Source organism: Ursus maritimus, unplaced genomic scaffold (genome assembly GCF_017311325.1).
Source record: "Ursus maritimus isolate PB19 unplaced genomic scaffold, ASM1731132v1 scaffold_14, whole genome shotgun sequence".
In the NCBI taxonomy this organism is placed as follows: Eukaryota; Metazoa; Chordata; class Mammalia; order Carnivora; family Ursidae; genus Ursus; species Ursus maritimus.
In genome coordinates, this window is record NW_024423786.1 from 23,046,709 (window position 1) to 23,068,548 (window position 21,840).

Sequence of the window (21,840 nt, forward strand, 5' to 3'; positions counted from 1 at the left end):
GAAGGGGGAATGAAGCATGAGAGACTATGGACTATGAGAAACAAACTGAGGGTTTCAGAGGAGAGGGGGGTGGGGGAATGGGATAGACTGGTGATGGGTAGTAAGGAGGGCACGTATTGCATGGTGCACTGGGTGTTATACGCAACTAATGAATCATCGAACTTTACATCAGAAACCAGGGATGTACTGTATGGTGACTAACAATATAATAAAAAAACATTAAAAAAAAAAAAGCTAAAATCTTGGAAAAGGGAACCAGTCTGCACAGAGGAGAATGAGGGCAATAGAGATCAGAAGTACTGTGTCCCATGAACAAAGAAAGCAAGATGGCTGATGCTGAAAGAATTTGTGAATTCCATGAGGTTTCTGGTAACTAGACTCCCAGGATTCTATTTTCTTAAAAAAAATAACTTTACTTGGTCAGGCTTTAGTGTGTTTCTCTTTCTAATCTACCATACTTCATAATGGAAATATACAACACAAGCCAATCTAGAAGGTGTCCTGCTCCATCTGTTTCTAGAGGTAGAATGATGGATCCTGAGCCAAGAGATTCAGGTTCTATTTGCTACTGTGTGACCCTGAGCAAGCGACTCACTTGAGTCCTGATTTTCTCACTGAAAATCAGAGTCTTGATTTTCTTACTGAAGAATTTGAATCTCACCTTATACCTGGCTCTAAAATTATGAAAGATAATGACGGGGAGAGATACTTGTGGTCCTTCTGAACCGTGGACTCACTATTAACACATATAAAGTTGTTTTAAAGATGGTGGTCAAGACTTGGTATTACAGTCAGTTAGTCTGGGCCTAAGAGTCAGTCAAGCTACAGCTTGTCAACCATGTCATCCATGGGACCAATGGAACGTTACATAACCCTTCTGAGCCTCAGTTTCTTCATGTTTAAAATGGAAGGAAAGGCGTATCTGCTGCAATGATCCCTGTCTTCCGGCCTTCAAGTCCTTATAGGTCACTCCCACACTGACTGGTGATGATTGAAATAACCAACAGGTTGTTGTGGAAACAGTGAAGTATGACTTCTGAGGCTAGATTATAAAAAAGAAGGTCACTGTGGCTTCTATATTGTTCTCGTGGATTATTCACTCTGGGTGAAGCCAGCTGCCACCCTGCGAGGACACTGAGCTCCTACGGAGTGGTCCACACAGCAAGGAATTGAGTCCACCTGCCCACAGCCATGTGAGCGAGCCATCTTGAAACTGTCCTCCAGCACCAGTCAAGCCTTTAGATCTTGACTGCAACTGCGTGAGAGACCCAGAGCCAAACACACTCAGCTAAGTGGAATTCCTGACCCACAGGAGCTATGAGAGAATGGCTGCTGTTTCAAGCTGCTGCGTTGTTGGGGGTCATTTGTGACACAGCAATAGGTAACTGTTCTAGGATTGTTGGGAGGAGTAAATAAAACAATGTGTGAGAAGGGTTTAGGACAGTGCTTGGCGCATGGCGAACATCCAGAGCACCTCTATTTGTTTATGAATGTATGTGAGGCACCCAGAGCAGAGTCCGGCACAGAGTAAATGCTCACCAAATACGCACTGAATAAATGTTAGGTCTTTAGTACCACTGACGCCATCATCATTATATAAAACCTCAATCCAAAATCACTTCCCAAGTGAGCTGGACCCTCCAATTTCTTGAGAAATTATTTTACCTTAATCTTCTCTCAAAAACATTAAAATAAGCTATGTGAACGTCACACAACCAGAGAAACAAGAATTCTAACTATGCTGAAGACTGGCATCTGTACAACCTTCCAGGGCTTTGGACGCACCTTGTTCATTATGCCGGACCATGCGTAGGTGAAACAAAGAACATATGTATATTACAGGCAGTGCGCGCCTAGATAAACACCTAAAGAGGGCTGTAAAAGCAGCTACTTACCATCGACACAGGAAGGTCTGCTTCTTGTCGTGCCGGCCACTTTTCCAGGTAGACAGGAACACTTGACTGTTTGCGACCGCTCCTCGATGCGATTCTTATTACAACATCTGTGCGCGGCGATCACTTCACATGTCCCTCCTTCTGGCAAGAGAGAAAGAACAGGGACGTTGATTAGAAATAATTCAGTGGCCATGAAGGCCTGTGGGGGCACGGGTGGAGGGGTAGGGGAAAGTGAGAGAAAATATAGAAATAGTTTCTATGAGACATGATCGGTGTGGGACTCTCTCCCATCCACTCTCTATAACACCTATCTACACGTGTCTACAAGACTATAGGCTAGGTATGCACAGCCCTGGAGAAGACAGGCATTACAGCACTATACTTCAAATGCAACAAAGAGCCCCAGTGAATAGCCCTCAAGGGGCGATGATTCTAGGCTGTATATACGGAGAAGCAGTGAAGCAAAGCATGCCTAGAGCCAACACAAAATAGTCTACCTGATTTAAGTGCGTTATATTTTGGGAGCTCACTCCTGTGTGGTCTTTCCATTTACACTTCTCTGAGCTCCCTTCCCTAATGACAAGCAACTGACACGCCGGTCATACAGAACTTGCAGCAGCAGGAAGACTGCCCAGAAATTAGCTCTCCCTCCCACTGCCTGCCCACTCTCTGGGGGGCTGAGTGAAAAACATGGTTGGGGAGTCATTCCCAAATCCAGATCTCATCCAAAAATGATAGGAGGAATTGGTGGAAGAAAATAGGTATGTGCTTTAAATGGCATCTCAAATTACAGAGCTAGGCATCTGGCTTCATTTAATTATTACAGGTCGGCCATGCGTTCAACATTTATGGGCAACCTAATGTATGTCATTCTCCACTAGGTTCTTAACAGGTGCACGGCTGGGTCTGTCTGAATGTTGGTGAGCATTCAGGTGGCTCTTGCCAGCCTGTAGGACAGTTCTTCAGGGGCACAAAAGATACTCCAAGTGACCGGAAACCAGAAATTAACTTTCTCAATATCAAGTTTTATGTTCAGGAAGAATGTATTTTATTTGACAAGAATGGACCCAGCACATTTAGGATTCAGTTGGCATAAATCCAGCAAGCATTTGTCAAGCAACCGCTATATACAAGTCACTGTGTTATAAATTGTCAGGGACATGTGTTCAGCCCATACATGGCGGGCCCTTAGGAAATACTGGATAAAAAAGAGAGGAGGGAAGGAAGAGAGGAGACAGGAAAGACTTAAGACCCAGCCTCATCCTATCCTGAGAATCCACAATATAAAACAGTGATTCTCAGAGTGGGTGGAGGAGTGGGGGATGGGCTGATTTTGCTATTCACCTACCCACTAGTGATATTTGGAGAAGTCTGGAGACATTTTTATTTTTTTTATTTTTTTTATTTTATTTTTTTTTTATTTTTATTTTTTTTATTTTTTTTATTTTATTTTTTTAAAGATTTTATTTATTTATGTGACAGAGAGACAGCCAGTGAGAGAGGGAACACAAGCAGGGGGAGTGGGAGAGGAAGAAGCAGGCTCACAGCGGAGGAGCCTGATGTGGGGCTCGATCCCTGAACGCCGGGATCACGCCCTGAGCCGAAGGCAGACGCTTAATGACTGCGCCACCCAGGCGCCCCTGGAGACATTTTTAATTGTCATTACTGGTGGAGGGTAGGTGCTACTGGCATCTAGCAGCTTCTGAAGGCCATGGACGCTGCTAAACATCCCATTGGGCACAGGGAAGATCCCACAACAAAGAAGTATCTTTTTTTTTTTTTTTAAGATTTTATTTATTTATTTGACAGAGAGAGAGAGAGACAGCCAGCGAGAGAGGGAACACAAGCAGGGGGAGTGGGAGAGGAAGAAGCAGTCTCCCAGCAGAGGAGCCTGATGCAGGACTCGATCCCAGAATGCTGGGATCACGCCCTGAGCCGAAGGCAGACACTTAACGACTGAGCCACCCAGGTGTCCCATCTGAGCCACACAGGCGTCCCAACAAAGAAGTATCTTGTCCAGAATGTCATCAGTGCCCAGGTTGAGACATCCTGGTTTAATAGGAAAGAAACACAGGAATCTCTGCTTCAAGGCAGACTAATTCTGCCTCCCTTCAATGGGAAGGGAGAGTTTGGGCTTTCCAGCCAGCTTCTTCTAGTCTGAATTTCAGCTCTGCTGCTTACTGAGTGCTTCAGTTTCCTTGTCTGTAAAGTGGGAATAATATTAACACCTGTCTCACAGGGTTGCATGAGTATAAACCAACATAGCACATGTATAGGGGTTAGCACTGAGCCTGATACATGCTAGAGAGTCCATATGCGCTCCCTATGATAATATCTGGTCATGGAGATATATTTCCTTGGGAATGTCACCCTTCTCTCTGCCTCAGTAACTGGGCAAATACAGCTTTTCCTAGAATACTCCCTCCTACTCCCCATCCTTCCACCCACCACCCACAAGTCAAACGCACTCACTAACCAGTCTTTGAACTCAACGCAAAGGTCATCTGAGAACATCTCACTTCTACCAATGTTCGTTCTCTTGGCACTTTACACATTTCCTCACACAAGTGTATCCACAAGTCTGTGACCACAGGCATATTGAAAGCTTGGGCAGGGTCAAGGTCAGCCTTATTATTAACCACTGCTGGGGGTACACTACAATTGTTGGTGGAATGAATGAAGAAATAAGTGCATTGACTTAAAATTAACACCACAAAACAAGTACCAAGTACTTGTTTATGTCCGATCTGCGGACATAGATCGAAAGGGAGACCCATTAGTTTCTGAAGAATTCAAAAGGCTTCTAAAATTGGGAGTTGAAAGACTGAACTTCAACAGGACATGATGAAGAAAAGCATTTCACTAATGTGAAAGGTTGGGGCATTTTTTAAAATACAACCTTTTAATTAATTATAGAATAATCTTAGACTTATAGGCAATTTGTGAGGATAGTACTGCGAGTTCCCATATGTCACACCCTATAATTTCCTACTTTTATTCCTCTAATATTAACACCTTACGTGAGTAGGCTAGGTTTGTTACAATTAAAGAACCAACACTGCTGCATTAATTAAAGTCCATGCTATATTCAGATTTCCTTAGTTTGTACCTACTGTCTTTTTTTCTGTTCCAGGGTACCATCCAGGATGCCACATCACATTTAGTTACTTTATCTCCTTAGGCTTCTCTTGGCTATGATAGTTTCTCAGACATTCCTTCCTTTTCGATGACCTTGACAGTTTTGAGAAGTGTTGCTCAGGTTATTTTGTAAACTGTCCCTCAGGTGGGATTTATCTGATGCTTTTCTTATGATTAGACTGAGGTTATGTGTTTCTGGAGGAAGACCACAGAGGAAAAGTGCCATTCTCATCATATCATATCAAAGGTACACACTATCAACATGACTTACCACTACTGGAGCTGACCTTGATCACTTGGCTAAGGTAGTGCTCGTCAGAGTCCCCCACTGTAACATCACTCTCCTCCCTGCCTTTCCATACTGTCCTCTTCGGAAGGATGTCACTATGTGCAGTCCACACTTAGGGAGTAGAGAGTTATGCTGTCTCTCTGAGGTTCCAGTATCGACTAAAAGTACTGGGATTTCGTCTGCATGACAGATATGTCTCCTCCCTCCCATCTACTTACTTACTCAATCATTTATGTCAGTATGGACTCACAGATGTTTATTTTACACACTGGGCTATAATTCAATAGTACATTATTTTGTTGCTCAGAATGGTCCTGCCCTGGCTGCTGTGAGCTCCTTCGGTTGGTTTCTGCGTCCTGTCTCCTTGTCCCGCCCCCCTCCCCTGACCTTTTTTGAGCACTTCTTTACTTTATGACACTACAGGGTGCCTCAGGCTGATCTTGTATGTGTCCTACTCCAGTCCTAGAACCAGATTCTCTAAGGAGTTGGTCAGGGCGTTTAAAAGAAGATGTTAGAGGAGATGGACCTAAGGACCTGGTATAGAATGAAATTGGAGAAAACTTCCCTCTCCAGAAAGAGTACTTGGTGTGATTCTGTTTCAGTGAGGCACTAATGGGGATTTTGAAGCCAAGAACTGATAGGGTCTAGATACTGTTCAAGAGTGACCCCCCTGGCTGCCGTGTTAGGGAGGAATTAGAGAAGTGCAAGGTGGCAAAGCAGAAGAAACAAAGGCCAACGCAAAATTCTGAGCAGAAAGTAAGGGGGCTTAAACTTGGAACATGGGAAGAATGTCACACTGTTGCCACATGTCCTTCATTGGGATGAGAGTTAATGAAACAATAGGGCTAATCACACATTACACTCCTCAACCCAGACACCTGCAATCAGGTTGCTTTAACTTGTAATCGTCAACTCTGAGTACCCTTAGTCAAAAGCTGGTTCTATACTTCATGAAAATACCACCAATTTTAATGTTACTACTTGGCTTTAATACAAGACTGAAGCAATATTTATGAGTGAAAATGGCACAAGCTATAGAAAAGCTTCTAGGATATATCTTGAATCTCATTTGATTTTCAGTGAAGTCAATGACAGACATGCCAAATCATCCAAATTACCACCCTGAGTTAAACAATGTGAACAATGAGGCGGCCCCTGGGGGCCCAAAGCCAGTCTCGTCAAGCACTCTTGTCGATGAGCCAAAGGAACAGTTCCGGGTCGGCTCAGTGCTCCTGACATTTACTGAACTCCAATCGGATGTGCGCACTGTGCTTGGCACTTCGCCTACGTTATTTACAAACCTCCTGGTGACTGTAAAAGCTTTTGTCTCCTCTTTACAGATGAAAAGCTGAGACTCAGAGAGAGGTTGAATAACATTCCCCAAATTACACAAGTGTGAAGTGGTCTGCGGGACTCCAAAATTTCGCCTTTGTGCATCTTGTCACGAGCCGTCATTCTTTGTTGATGAAGAGCTTCCAAAAGGAAGTCAACGCTGTGCTTACAAAGTTTATCAAGGTTAAATATCCAACTCACTCTTCTTCCCCCAAATATATTCTGACCCCATTAGCTACCACTCTTCCCTCCATCGCTCTGCTCTATGGACACTGGTCTTCTTGTAGGCTATTGCCTGAACATGGCAGGCGTGGTCCCTCTCAAGGTTACTCTAAAACCAGGTAGGTGTTTCCCTAAATAAGAGGCTCATCTGGTCTTCTTGACAAGTTGAACTATGCCCCACCTGGGACACAGCAAATCTATGGCTCCCTCCCTCACTCTCTCCGTATCTTTGCCCAAACGTCATTTATTTTTCAGAGTCTCACTTGACTACCCTATTTAAATCATAATTCTCTAGAAAGCATTCATGATCTCCCCTTATTTTGCTCCATGTCCTTACCTGTGTCACCTCCAGAAAATCTGTAATATTCAATTACTGTATGTAATTTATTTCTTATCCTATTGTCTCTATGTTCCTCCTCCCAATATAACCTCCTCAAGGATAGGGACTCCTGTTGTTTAGTTACTAAACATTGTCCGGCAGAGTTTAACAAGTGTTTAACAAGAGTTTAACAAGTGACACAGCTACATAACTAGTGGTGATAACTACAGTTTATACAGGAATTAACCACTTGACTACTTATTATGTTCCTGACACCATGATAGATACATTATAAACCTTTAATTCATTTTATGGTTACTAAAACCCAATGAGGTTATGATTACCCCCATCTTACAGGGGAGGCAACTGAGATGAAGAGCAGCTAAGAAACTAGCCCATGTTTTAACTACCCAGACACCTATTTTCTGGCAGCATGTGGACCACAGCCCAGATCCTCTGATTTCCTTTGCAGTGCACTTTCCCCAGTCCCACCCAGGCCTGGCATACATGCTGACATTTCTCTGAAAAGAGAAGGAGAACTCAGTGACTGGAAATTGACAAGTGCTCCATTTTCATTAAAACCTTGTGTATAAAGTCAGTGACCCCAGACCATGTCTTCTTTGGGCTCACGGATGATGGATTTGCACACAGGAAGCCAGAGAGGTGTTGCTGTAAATAACAAGCTCATCTGGTCTTGACAGGTTCAACTACAGCTTCATCTTATACCAGCTGCTTGGGTATGCCAATGTGGAATATGCAATCAGGTCCTGGAGCCCATAGGACCCTAAAATTTAGAAAGTCTGATTAGACCTGTCATAGCCAAATCTCCTGAATCCAATGGTTTATATTTGTGACTGACCTAGCCATAGCCAACCAGAGAAAGTTAATCTTTCAATCTAGCCAGACCATGAAACTGTGGTCCACTGACTTGTGTTGGTGAAATAAAAATATTAGACAGTTGACAGGAAATGGCTCAGTTCTTTTATAACCATAGGGAAAGACTTTTTCAAGACCCTCTGGAACTGTAATCTTACTTACCTATTGTGTTCGTTAGCTGGCTGCTTGAAAAAGGGGACTGGAAACTAAAACATCTCCCAGCTTCGTCCCTGATGTGTAAGGTTTGTCATAACCCTTTCCGGAAACTAGAAAATTGTTCCTTTAAATCTGTTTTATCTGCATTTTAAAGATTACCTAGTGAACTGTCCTTTCAAACCTAACTGCCAAGGTTATTGCAAAATCATAATGATAATATTTGTCATGTAAATGTCTCTCAGACTTTGCTTTGGTGCCAACGCCAATCCATTCCTAAATTTCATCTCAATCCAAGTCGAAATGATTTCAAGATGAGCTATGGCCTCTCAAAGCAGTTATTTAAGTGCTCAGAAAATTGAGCTTCCCTTTTTTGCTTATGGATTATCTGGAAAATGGCTTCTTTTCTGGATTTCACCCAACATCTGTAGCTCCAGCAAATACAACGGAGAGGTAACCTATTAGCTAATGACAAAGAATGTAGCATAAAGAACAAACAAGTATAAAGGTTGTTTGTACTATTCAAATTTTCCAGATTATTGCTCGTATCATCACTTGACTTTGTCTATGGGAAACCTCTAAGATAAAATATAAGAAATTAGCCTCATACCCTAAATCGCATTTTATAAGGGATCCCATCGTTCTTTTATATTAGAAGGTAAATGCAGCAATTACCCAGCTAACACAGGTCAGTTGAAAGATGTTAGATACGTTAGATGAACATCAATTTCTGTTCCCCCTCTACCACAGATTTTCTAAGTGGTGGCCTTGCTTCTCACTCCCTTTGTCCATGTTCACCCAAGTGGCAATGGCCAAGTTCCCTGCAGGGAAGCTCCATGGGGCAGCTCTCCACTTTCCTTTCTGCTTTTTCTCTTGTGTTTGTCAGTCCTCTGAGTACATTATCAAAACCTATTTTTAACAGGAAGAGAAAGTTTCTAATATCCAAAAAAGGGGGAAAAAAAGACAGCATTCCAAGATTATTTCTGGCAGCAGCAGCGCTCTCTGAGCTGGAGAAGTTAAAAAAATGCCAAGCCCAATATGCTCCTAGCAATGATCCCTCCTTCCCAGCTCAATGCATCACTGTCTTGCCCAGCACAAGCGAGGAAACACAAAGAAGATGAATTGCTAAGGGTAACGTTTCTCTTAAAAAAGTCCCCACTGATGACAATGATATGTCAAAATAGAAAGAGATGATGAGTTTAGAAATGACTGGCAAGCAGATGGCTAAAACTTTGAAGGCTGGCATCATGAAACAGGGTTTTCCCCCAGAATGGTCATCTAAGAGAGCTCATGCCAAGCCACTGGATTGCTCTGGGCTACAAACTGGGTCAGCCATGTAAGAATGGACACTGACGGGAAACTGCTAACGTCTGATCCTTTTCATCTGCCAGGGAACTTGACATTTAGTAGTTTAGTGTGGTGTTGATGGCTTCATGTCAAAGACGATCCATGGCTAAGCAATTCAAAATTATCACACCACCAGGTTTTCTGGGAAAGGAAATGCTAGGGAAGAGTATAAAGTTGAAATAGACGAGAATAATCTTAAAAATAAAAAGAGACTATAAGTCTAAACCCTATATTTTATTTTTATTTTATTTATTTATTTATTTTTGCCCCTATACCCATCATTCAGGTCTTTAGGTGTCCTTGAACCATACTGGCAGTTAGATTCCCCTGCTATATGATTCTACAACCTCACATTCTCCCACAATATTATTCACAATGTATTATTTTGACATTTTCAAATACTCTTTTGCTTTTCCTCTAAAGGGTAAAGGCAGCAATTTTTCTTTTTTATCACTCTATCCCTAGTACTCAGCTTGGAATCTGACCTATGTTTGGTCTGTAAATATTTGTTGAATGAATGAACCTCTTCCCTGAAGACTAGCTTTGGGTCCCCATGGTATGATCTCTTCACAAGCCAAACCTCTTTTGTAAAATATCTCCCAACAGGAGTGTTTGGTTCACTGCTTGTCTATCCTGTTGGGCTGGACACTCCATGATAGTAGGGACCACATCTTGTTTACTTCTTTATCCCTAGCGCCTGGCATAAGAGTAGGAATTCACACATTTGCTAAATGACTGAATGATGGAAGGAAGGAAGGAAGGAAGGAAGGAAGGGAGGGAGGGAGGGAGGGAGGGAGGGAGGGAGGGAGGAAGGAAGGAAGGAAGGAAGGAAGGAAGGAAGGAAGGAAATAAGGAAGGCAGGAAGGAATCAGAAGAACAAAGAAGGAAGGGAAGAAGTGAGGGGGAGAAAGAGTAAGCAAAGAGGAAATAAAAGGAGGGAAAAGAAGAAAGACTAAATATAAATTAATTCTCTTTAGGGGAACTTTTCCTATTTAAAGATTTGTTACGTGATCTTTTAAGAAAATGAACTTGAATGATAGATGTAGCTTTTGCCAAGAAGTGACCTTTTAATACACCTTCTAGAAAAATCCTCTCGGAAATTTGGTTTGGGGTACAGCCAAATGTACAAAAGACAAGCTTTTTATTCTGCACAAAATGACTGGAACATGAAATAGCAATTAAGAGTAACCATAAGGAAACTTCAGTCCTCATTAAAAGTTAAGCCAGGATATATCTGCTTATAGTCGAGGGCAACTTTTGGAGAAAATGAAGAAAATGTAATCAAGGAATGTTAAGACTGACATCATTATTCAGAACCTTCTACTTTCACTGCATTGTAAATGGTCCCTCTCTTTAAAAGCTGTTCAGTCTAAGACAAAGCACAGATTTTTTTGAGATTCACTTTTATAGGATGTTTTGATCAAGGCCTTATAAATAGTTCTCTTGGAATGTATTGTAGTGGATGTTAGAAATGCATATTTAAGACTCTGTTAAAAATGCTTTATTGACCCAGTAGACTGGAAGGAAGCTCCAAGTGTCTCTGTCTGTAAATCACTGACAAGAGAGACACTAATGGATCCTTAAGCATGTTTTGGTCAAGGAGGACAAAATGGCTGCTTGATTTGTTTATGCTTCAGATTAAACAAATTACCATCTCCTCTCTCCTAGGGCTCTGGGGTATGTAGAAAACAGATGAATGTAGGAAAAAAGAACAAATTCGGGGCTGGGCAGCCCTGTTTGAGGCAATATAGCATAATGAATAAGATCACAGATTCTAAAGTTAGGCTGCCAAAATTAGAGTTAGGCTGGATCTGTAGCTTCCAATCATTTTCCATGCTGTGCCTCAAGGTTCTCATCTATAAAATGTGGATAATAATAACATTAATTTCAGTCGTTCTGAGGACTAAGAGAGTATAAGAATTAAATAAGTAGAGGCAGTTATAATAATACCTCTCTCGGAGTAAACTCTGAAAGGTATTCTGCTGTTAGTAATACCGTTGAAATCAGGATTATGACTGAGAAAAAATTTGAACCTTTCCAGTTTTTCTTTTGTTTCACTAACATGGACCATTCCTCACACCTGTATTTCTACTCTCAGTCCAGGCCAATGACTGGGAAACATTTAGACCCCGCTCTTTCCCTAAATGAGATCGCTAAAAGTAATGTAATACTGCGATACACTTATCACCCATCCCCCAGATTTCTCCTTTATTTCTTTAAGGAAGAAAAGGGCTTATACATTGCATATGCTGAAACTCTACTGTAGAAATCATTTTAAAGAACTGCTCTAACAACATGGAAATAAAGTTTACCCAAAGATACACCAATGAGCTCATACAAAGAACACCTTTGATTCTTTAGTGTTCTTTAAATACTACAGAACTTTGACGCTTTTCCAACAAGGATGCCTTGGATAGCATTAGGGAGGGCAACCCAAGTGATGGTTTGGATATCTGATGATGGAGAATAAATACCTTGTATTCTACTATTCTGATGAAGGCCAAGGTTAGAATGAAATGGGGCTTTTAGAGGAATAGCTATGTCCACTGCTGCCCTCGAAGGTACAGGATTATTCATCTAAGTCCCACTTGGATCTCCCCCAACTTTTTGCCTAAACTGAAATCCCTGGTCCAGCTGAGTGATAGGTTATCAGGATTTTCTTCTCTATTGCTAGCCTTCAAGGCATGGAATGATATGGAAGCAATTTCTAGCAAAGAGACAGGTAACCCAACTGGGGATGTACTGTATGGTGACTAATATAACAAAATAAAAATTATTAATCAAAAAAAAAAAAAAAAAAGAGAGACAGGTAACCCTATTTTACATGAGCAACTCCTCTGGCTGTGTTAATTTCCCTAAAATTACATGAAACACTGACCTTAAAGGTTGAATATTGAAATGATACTTCAGATAACTGTATTACCAACTGGGTGACTAGGAACCAACTGTATTACCAACTGGTTACCAACTGGGTGACTAGGAACAAGGTGTAATCTCTAAACTCTGGTCCCTCATAAGGAAAATGCCCAACTCTACCAGATAGAATTAGAAAGTTGTCTATTAATACACCAAATAACACACAGTAGTCAGACTGTAAATAACATCTAACATTCTTATGGTTAACATGAAAAAGTGAAACCCGGTTTTAAAGACGACACTGGAGGCAGTTACTTCCCGCACGAGTTTTGATGGAAGGATGGAATCGTGAAAGGCTGAAAGATGGAAGAATTTACCTTTCAGCCTCCAGCACCTCATGTCCAATGTCTGAACCGTTCATGCAATTGTGGGTCTGATGTGCTCTCTTTACTGGATCCTTGCCTTTCTGCTCTTATGTCTTTATTCATTTTTTCTCTGTGTTTCCTCATGGCATTTAGTTAATGGCATACAAGTAGGAATACTCTCTGAGATCAAAGTCCAACAACAATTATAAACTTGTTTTATTCTCTTAAAATGAGATTCTTCGATTGTCCTTAGCAGGTGAGTATAGTAGATGCTAATAGGAACATGGGTGGTAATTATACATAAACTCCACTAGGAAAACATAAAAGTGTAGCCAACAAAATAAAGCAGGCAATGAGATGACTCCAGACCCATCACCTTTAAACCGTAACTGTTGCCATTTTTTCCTCAAGCTAAACAACAACAACCAAAATGCCCATGGAATATCATTTCTGATTTGGCTGAGAAGCAGACACAAAAAGACTAAGATACACTTTGCGACAATCAAGGAAGAAAGTGGCCGTAAAATGCTTTCCTCTGAGGAAGCATTCTCACTTTCGGCTCCGATGCCCACCAGTGGGTCCCCCTGCTGAGTCAGGAACGGATCTTAAATTGCAGCTTCTTGCTTTTGTATCCGTAGGAAAACCACAGGAATATCCGTTTCCATCCATGGGCTAATTACTCCCCAACTCCTAATTGAATTCTTAAGCGTTATGGAAATCTGTTCCACAAACATTAAAATTAGCATTTTGCATCTACTGAATTTTATAATTAAGGCTCCTGTCAGGAAGCGGTCTCCGCAGTAGTGAGGGCTGGGATGTCTGTGAGTCCCCGAGGGTCCACGTGTGGGACAATGGTTAAGCGTACAGTGTTCAAGTTGGATTTTGGAGCTCTGTTGACTGAGCTGAAATAACCGCCTTCCCCCTTTATTAACTGTATTTACCTCAGGAAAATCACGTAAGCTTTTCATTCTTAGTTTTATCATCTGTAAAATGGGGAAGGTGATAGTACTTTCAGGATGAGGATGTTGTGAGGATCGGTGAGTGAATGCTGGCAAAGCACTTAGAACAGCGCCTGAAGTGTAAGAATAATGCAATTTCCTGCTATTAATATTCTTGCTATTATTAGTTTTAGCTGTGGCAGCCATCAGAACTGCTAAATGACTCTCTCTGGCTCTTTCCCTCCTGGGCTGACTGGTATTCTTAGCCCCCTTGTGGGAGGTGGGGCCATGTGACTATTTCTGCGCTCAGGGAAGTCACTTATCACTTCCATGCTGTTTTTAATTCCCTATGCAGGACTCTCCCCAGCTCTCTTCCTGCTGGTGGGACAACCCAGAAATATTTTAGATCACGGATTGGCGAACTTTCCCTGTAAAGGTCCAGAGAGTAAATATTTTTGGCTTTGTAGGCCATCTGGTCTCTGTGGTTAACTACTAAACTGTGATTTTATCACGAAAGTAGCCATGAACAATACATAGACAAATGAGTGGGGCTGGCTGCTGGTAACATGTTATTTATGGAAACTGAAACTTGAGTTTCATGTAATTTTTATGTGTCACACAATATTCTCTTGAGGGTTTCTTTTAAAGCCATTTAAAGAGGTGCAGGCTATCTTGAGGTCCTTGGTGGTGCAAAACGGTTGATGGACCAGACAGGACCTCTGGGCCATGGTTCGCCCTCCCTCGTTCCCTTGTCTTAGGTGGTGGCTGCTTGAGCAAGTCTAGTCGTGAGTGACTTCTACAAACACAGCCCCCCTGTTGAACCACAACAGGCAGGGTGCCTGATCAAGAAATAAAACTTTGTTGTTTTAAGCCAACAAGATTTGGGGGAGGTTTGTTGGTCAATCTGTAGGTTAGCCTAATCTGCCTAATAAATTATTCTTTCAGATGATTAAAGTCGAAGACGTCTTTTACCCCCATAAGCGTGTTTAAATAACTTCTATAAATATGTTTAATGGTAATAGGGTGGCAGCATCTCCAAGGCTTGGAGATTTCACCTGTGAAATACAGCCTTTCGAATCTTCACCTTCCTTGGAGAACCAGAACGAGATAGAGCTGCTTAGCTTCCTCTGTGCTTATGCCTTATCCGAGCCAAGAATCTGGCCCCTGCCATCTTGATATTTTATGGGGTGAGCTGAGAGGTAATAATAAAAGTATGTATTTATTTATATCATGAACTTGTGCCTCACATTCAAAGCCAAAGAGAGCAGAAGACACACATTGGGAGGGAAAGAAGACAAACAGAAACTCTGATTTGTGTTACGCATTGTAGAAGTCATTAACCATGACTCAGGTAGAAAAACTTATTACTTTTCTTTTTGACACTGATGACAATTTAATAGTATTTGACTCTACCGAGTTATATACAGCGTCCAGAGGCACTGAAAGGGACTGTTTATCAAGATGATAAACAAGGTTTCATTTTGTCCCTGGCTGCACGGATCTGATCAGAAGTCTAAGGCCATCGGAAATCACTTCGTCTGGGCACCAGGCAGACGTTAAGCTACTCGGGGCCGTCTGCACTTGAAATGAGCTTCACTTAATGGACCTTCTCTGAGCAGGTCAGCGCTAAGGGAGGTATGTGTGCAGAAGCGTGAGAGCACCGGGGCATGCAGTGTGGACCTGAGGGCTGAGGGAAGGGTATCAGTCCTACTAAAAATCCCACTCTCTGGAAATCCCATACTTAACAGATTCCAAACCACAGAGCCTAGTTCTGCCTTCTGGGTTGGGGAAAGCAGGCTGGATAGATTTTCAACATGCCAGGAGTGTAGAATGAGTTTGTATGGGTAGGTATAATAAACACCTAGAAAATAAGTGGTTTTTCTTAGTGTTACTACTAATACTTCTGTTAGCTGTGGGAGCCACGAAGGCCATGAGTCATTTCTACTCTGTGGTAGGCCCCTGTTCTTTCTGCCTGCCCAGCAGATATTCCCACTTCTACTGGTGAATGCCTCTTGGTTTTCCAGGAGAAGCCAATGATCTTCTTCCCTATTCCCAGATCTCAGAGTTTTGGAGATGTTGATTCTATCCCCAGTCCAGGAGAAGCCACAAGACTTAGGACTAGCAAAGTGGACCCTGTGTTCTCTAGTGACCAAGGGATTGCTATAAGGGCCGGTACCTGGCCTAAGCCATACACAATGAGAGCCAATTGTAAAACAGTTATTCTTGGGAAAAGAAAATTTTTTCAACAAGGGCTTCTGATAAAGAGATGTAAATTTGGAGCCTACCACGATCTTAGTATCATGATAGAAAAGCCTCAGATGAATGGAGCCAACACAGAGGTAAACCAAGTGGAAAAGCGCAGTGTTACCTGGCACTGTTGATCATGCTGCTTGATGCAACTGTGCCTGAAGGTGGCGGCTGAACTTTAGCCAGTACATACCTTCTTTAAAAAAAAAAAATTAGTTTAACTTAGATTTTCTTCTACTTGCAATAAAAAGAATCATGAAGTACAGTTATAATACAGGCATCAAAAGATTCTCTGCAATTACTGTTTGTAATTATCTTTTCTTCCTTTCTTTGAACTTTGTTATATGCAGGACTCTGTGTTAGGTACTAGAACTGAACTAGATACCACCCTAAGTGCCACCTCTTCAGGGAAGCCTTCCTAACTTCCCTAATTAGATCACTCATATTTCCTCCCTCCCATTCTTAACGTTCAGAGCACTATGACATTTTTCCCTTCCGTATATTAACAACTGAATTTCACATGTGTTCAACAAATACTTTTCATGACTCTCTGTGTCCTCTGATTTGTAAAAAGCTATATGAAGCAGGGGCCATAACTGTTTCCATTGACTCTGATATCCTAAATGCCCAGCACAATGCCTAACTGGGGAAATCATGTTGCCAACTCAATACTTCTCTTCTTTTTCAGAGAACTAGAACAATAATTTTCAGCAGAGTGGCCAAATGCCCACACATTCAAAAATATTTTTGTTCTCCTTTTAGCTATGGATGGAAACATGACATAGATCTTATCAACGGGCTACAAATTAAAGTCTGGTGAGGCTCTCTAGGAAGACTTTGCTTTCTTGACATATTAACTACCCCTACCTATTTACCATGTTCTGCTTCCTGCCTGAAATGCAGTCTTGCTGGCTGGACTACAGTAGCCATCATGTGCCAAAGAGAGAAAGAAAGGCAAAAAAAAAAAAAAAAAAAAAAAAAAAAAAAAAAAAAAAAAAAAAAAGGAAAGCCAAGAGAATCACAGAGACTTTAACCTTGAGAGGTTTTGGCCATTGAACCAATGTCACAAAACTCTACTTTCAATTATTTCATTGCATGAGAAAAAATAAACCACCTGCCAAACTGTTTAAGCTGCCCATTAGTTAGGGTCTCTGTTATTTGAAAGAAAATGCAAACAGGCATTTCCGGTAGTGAGGACAACTTGAATGAAGGGCCAAGGATGGGGACAGTGAGAATTTCTAGAATGGACCCCTTTTATACCCTATATATTCTCCTCCCATTCCGTGAGGGTAAATTTTTGAATTTTTTTAAAGATTTACTTATTTGAGAGAGAGAGAGAGAGAAAAGAGAGAAAGATACTGAGCAGTGCAAGGGGCAGAGGGAGAGAGAGAGAGAGAAGCCTCAGGCAGACTCTCCACTGAGCCCAGAACCTGACACAGGGCTGGGTCCCAGGACCCCGAGATCATGACTTGAATGGAAATCAAGACCCAGCTTCTGAATGGACTGAGCCACCCAGGCGCCCCAATGAGGGTGGAACTTTTAAAATATAGATGTTAGGGGCACCTGGGTGGCTCAGTTGGTTAAACGTCCTGGGATCCTGGGTCCCCTGCTCAGTGGGGAACCTGCTTCTCCCTCTGCCCCACCCCCCAGCTCATGCTTATGCCTGCACTCTCTTTCTCTCTCTCTCTGAATAAATAAATAAAATCTTTAAAAAAATATAGAGACTTCAGAACAGAATATGGCAAAGCTGATAGGGTGTTCCTCCTATAATTAGGCTACATTATGTGGCAAGGATAATGTGATGTCCCACCATGGTTATCTCTACCTTTATCTCTGTAGACTCTTGTTAGTATACACTAGGGAGACTCTCCATGGCTAGCTTTGAAGAAGTTTACATGGCAAAGAATTGAGGGTGGCCTCTATGAGCTGAGAGGGACCCCTGGCTGGATGTCACACAACCACAAAGAGATGAATTCTGCCAACAACCTAAGGGAAGTTGGGAGTGGATATTTACTCAAGGCATCCTCTGTGGAGGGTCTATGTGTCTGTCATCTCATACCTGTCTAGTACATATTCCCACAAATGATGAGGGATTAGTTAAGTAATTTCAGGTAAAAAATTGTCTATTACATTTGGTGTTTGATTCCAGTTACCAAGAATATCTTCCAAGAATTAACAGCCTCTATAAGATTTATACGAATATGAAAACATATGTTTTGGTCTTGAGGAATCTGTTCAGGGAAGAATAGTACTTAGTAATTTTACTTTACTATGCCTAAATATGACTCTTTGTTCTACTTTAAGTTGTGAAGATTAGATAAAGGGATGTCGAATGACCAGGGTAATTGTTCCTGGTTTGTTATTGGGGTTGGAATAACAAGCAAAAGCAACCAACTCCTCTTGAAATTCTTTACTTGTAGAGATTTAGGTTCTAGAAATGTGCTGTGGCTTTGTGACTACACTGAGAATTCTTGACTGGAATGCTTGTTTTATATTTACTAATGGGCAGATATGGACGTGTCACTCTAAATTTCCTGAACCTTAATTCGCTTGTCTGTAAAATGGGGATAATGGCGACTATCACTTTCTGTAGTTGAAACCCCTCTGTTCTTGTTTGCCTATGACTCACTTCCTCCTCTGCTGATTAACAGCATTAAATCGTTTGGAGACTGACCACCTCACCTTAGTTTCAGTCCGTGGTGTGCAGGTGAACAAAGTCTTCAGGGTGGGATTGTGACCTAGCATTGGTCAAACAGCATAGTCTGTTCCGGACACAAAGATAGGTTTGAGGATGAGCCTGTAATCCAAATTGGCTCAGTCAGTATAAACCTGGGGGCTCTGTAGAAGTACAGGGTAAAAAGCAGCTTGCTTTCTGCTGGGCTGGAAGATGTGAGTTGACCTTTGGGGAGATTCTGAGTGAGACCGAGCTGACAAGAAGAGAAGTGGAGAGAAGTGATAGCAAGGGACCCAGCCCTCACGACACATTTGAGCTGCCAGATTCAACATGGCTGGCTCTAACTTTGAACCTTTTCAGTGTGCCAATACATCCTCTTCCTTTCATTGTATGTGCTTAGGCCATTGGAGATTCTGTTGTCTCCTTCTCACATCACATCTCCAACTCTCCCACAGAAACTGATATCCAACAATTCAACGCAGTTCTGACACGAACTCCTTGGAGTTCACACAGACCCACACGTTGAAGGGATCAGTTCTCCAAGAATGAGCTCACTTCAGACACCAGTCACAAATGGCATGCCCAAACACTTGCACTTCTGTCTGACTTGGTGATAAATTTGGGTATTCCCAAGACCCCATTGTCAGGTTCAATAATCTGCTAGAATGGCTCACAGAACTCAAGAAGGCAGTTTACTTACATATACTGATTTATTATAAAGGGTACAACTCAAGAATTTTCAAATGGAAGAGCTGCACTGGACAAGGTATGGGGGACAGGGTGCTTTTGAGTGGACCTTCCACGCACCTGCCCAGTATCTCAATGTGTTCACCAACCCAGTTCTTCAAACCATGTCATTTAGGGGTTTCTGTGGAATTTTCATTACATACACATGATTGATTAAGTCATTGGCCATTGGTAACAAACTCAACCTCCAGTCCCTCTTTCCCCCCCAAGAAGTAGGGGTGTAAGATTGAAAGTTCCAACCATCTGATCAAGAACTCAGTCCTTCTGGTAACCAGCCCCCACCTGGAAGCTATCTAAGGATCCTGAGCCAACAGTCATCTCATTAGCATACAAAAGACACTCTTGTTACTTTGGCAATTTCCAAGGGTTTTAGCAGCTGTGTGGCAGGCACTAGAGGCAAGGACGAAATGTCTTTCTAGAATTCCACAAGAATTAAGTTTTAGGGTTCTAACATTATACTTCATAGAGTCTTTGCGGGGACTAAATTTAAAAAGGCACAGAAAGTATTAAACACAGTGCCTGGGACGTAATAAGCTCTCAGAGTGAGTAGTCATTTTTGTTGCTACTGTTGTTACTATAATAATAACTATCATCCTATCCTTTATTATGAAGTGACTGGAATTTTATTACACTAATATGCATATGGGTCTACAAGTACTGTTGCATAGCTCCAAATTTACTGAGAGCAGTTGAGCAAGAATCAATTTTTTAAGATTTTATTTATTTATTCGAGAGAAAGAGAAAGAGAGAGAGAAAATGAAAGCACAAGCAGGGGAAGGGGCAGAGAGAGAGGGAGAGGGAGGAGACTCTCCTTGAGTGGGGAGCCCGATGTGGGGCTAAATCACAAGACCCTGAGATCATGACCTGAGCTATAGGCAGATGCTTAACCGACTGAGCCACCCAGGGGCCCCAAGAAGCAATTTAATACTGATTTTCTGTGACTTCTACTGCAGGTGAAGTCCAAACAACTCACCATATTGATCCCTAGCAATTGATAGTTAGGCAATCAGTTGAACTGACTCATAGTCAACTGGATGGTTAAGGTTCTGGTCTTAGGAAATCCCAAACAGCCATGAAATGATTGGCAAAATACTACAGCGAAGTTTCCTGGTCTCGGTAACTGCCAAGCATGGGTTCAAATCCCAACTCTGCTGCTTATACATCATGTAAAACAGATCCATTTCTTAATCACTTTGAGCTTTGTAAAATGGGGTTATAAGAACACCTTCTCCATAAGGTAACGATGAGGAATCAATGGAGTAATAAAGCCTGAGTCAAACTGGACAACACCATAGGCATCAGCACTTCTGATGTTTTAATGATGTTGACTGATATGAATAAACCAGTTCAATCTAAAGCAATGCAAAGGGACCTTAACATTTTTATGGTCAAACAATATTGACTAACTGTCATTTGAGCAGTGTAGAAGCAATATGTAGAAATAGATTAAACATTTAGGTTATGTATACTAAATGAGAGAGACATTTTCCCACCTAATGTAAAAGAATGCAGTCTTTCAGATACTAAACTATTCTTTTAGATTAAGTCATACAGAAAGGATGAGTGACTCTGCAGTGAGAAGCCTAATCATTCTTCTTTGGTGAGATGTCAGTTTGTCAGCAAATATTTTATAAGTGATCATTTGAGATAGCAGAATATGGTTACTGAAGTGTTGAGTTCCTTCAAGAAATAGTCATGTAAGTTAATGATTTTAATGAAGTAACATTAGGGAAAAGGCGGCCAAAAAGTACATAAATTTCAACCTAAGGCTAAAGTTTTCTTCTTCACAGCAAATTATATTCAGGTTAATGGGTCGACACGGGGATTGCAGCTACTGAGAAGGCCTAGTTGGCTCATGCCAAGTTTCTGCTAGAGTCAACAATGCATAGAAACATTTGGAAGAATGCTATTTCCAGGTGATACGTGTGAACATGTAAAGTCTTTGTGGGAAGAGCCTTCAGAAAGAGTGCCTTTCTCCTATTTTTCTCCATAGATTTGTTCAGACATTTGTGTCCACCTAGAATGGTTTCCATCTGTTCAACCACTTTTCACCTTCTAATCTCTCACCCTTAAACCCACCACGTTTTCTTTTCTTTCAGCACATCTTTTTTGAAAGCTCAGAGAAGCTATATGAAACAGTAGCCAAGGGGCATCTGGGTGACTCAGTTGGTTGCGTATCAGACTCTTGATTTTGGCTCAGGTCACGATCTCAGGGTGGTAAGACTGAATCCCACATCAGGCTCTGTGCTCAGCGTAGAGTCTACTTGGGATTCTCTCTCTCACCTTCCCCCTGCCCCTCCCCCCACTTTCTCCCTCTCTCTCTCTCTCTCTCTCTCTCTCTCGATACAGAAATAAAATGTTAAAAAAAAAAAAAAAAGCAGACAAGAGAATAGATTCGGATCACTCAGGGTACGGTTTTACTCCCAGTTCTGGTATTTGACT

At 41.7% G+C, this 21,840-nt stretch overlaps 1 protein-coding gene across 1 annotated transcript in view; it reads right to left on the reverse strand.

Annotated features, from left to right (window-relative positions):
* Positions 1-21,840, reverse strand: part of TAFA1 (TAFA chemokine like family member 1) — a 482,981-nt gene that overhangs the window by 107,129 nt on the left and 354,012 nt on the right. The window contains exon 2 of the mRNA XM_008703122.1: positions 1,896-2,036. Coding sequence (XP_008701344.1) covers positions 1,896-2,036 — 141 coding nt within the window. The remainder of the gene's footprint in view (positions 1-1,895; positions 2,037-21,840) is intronic.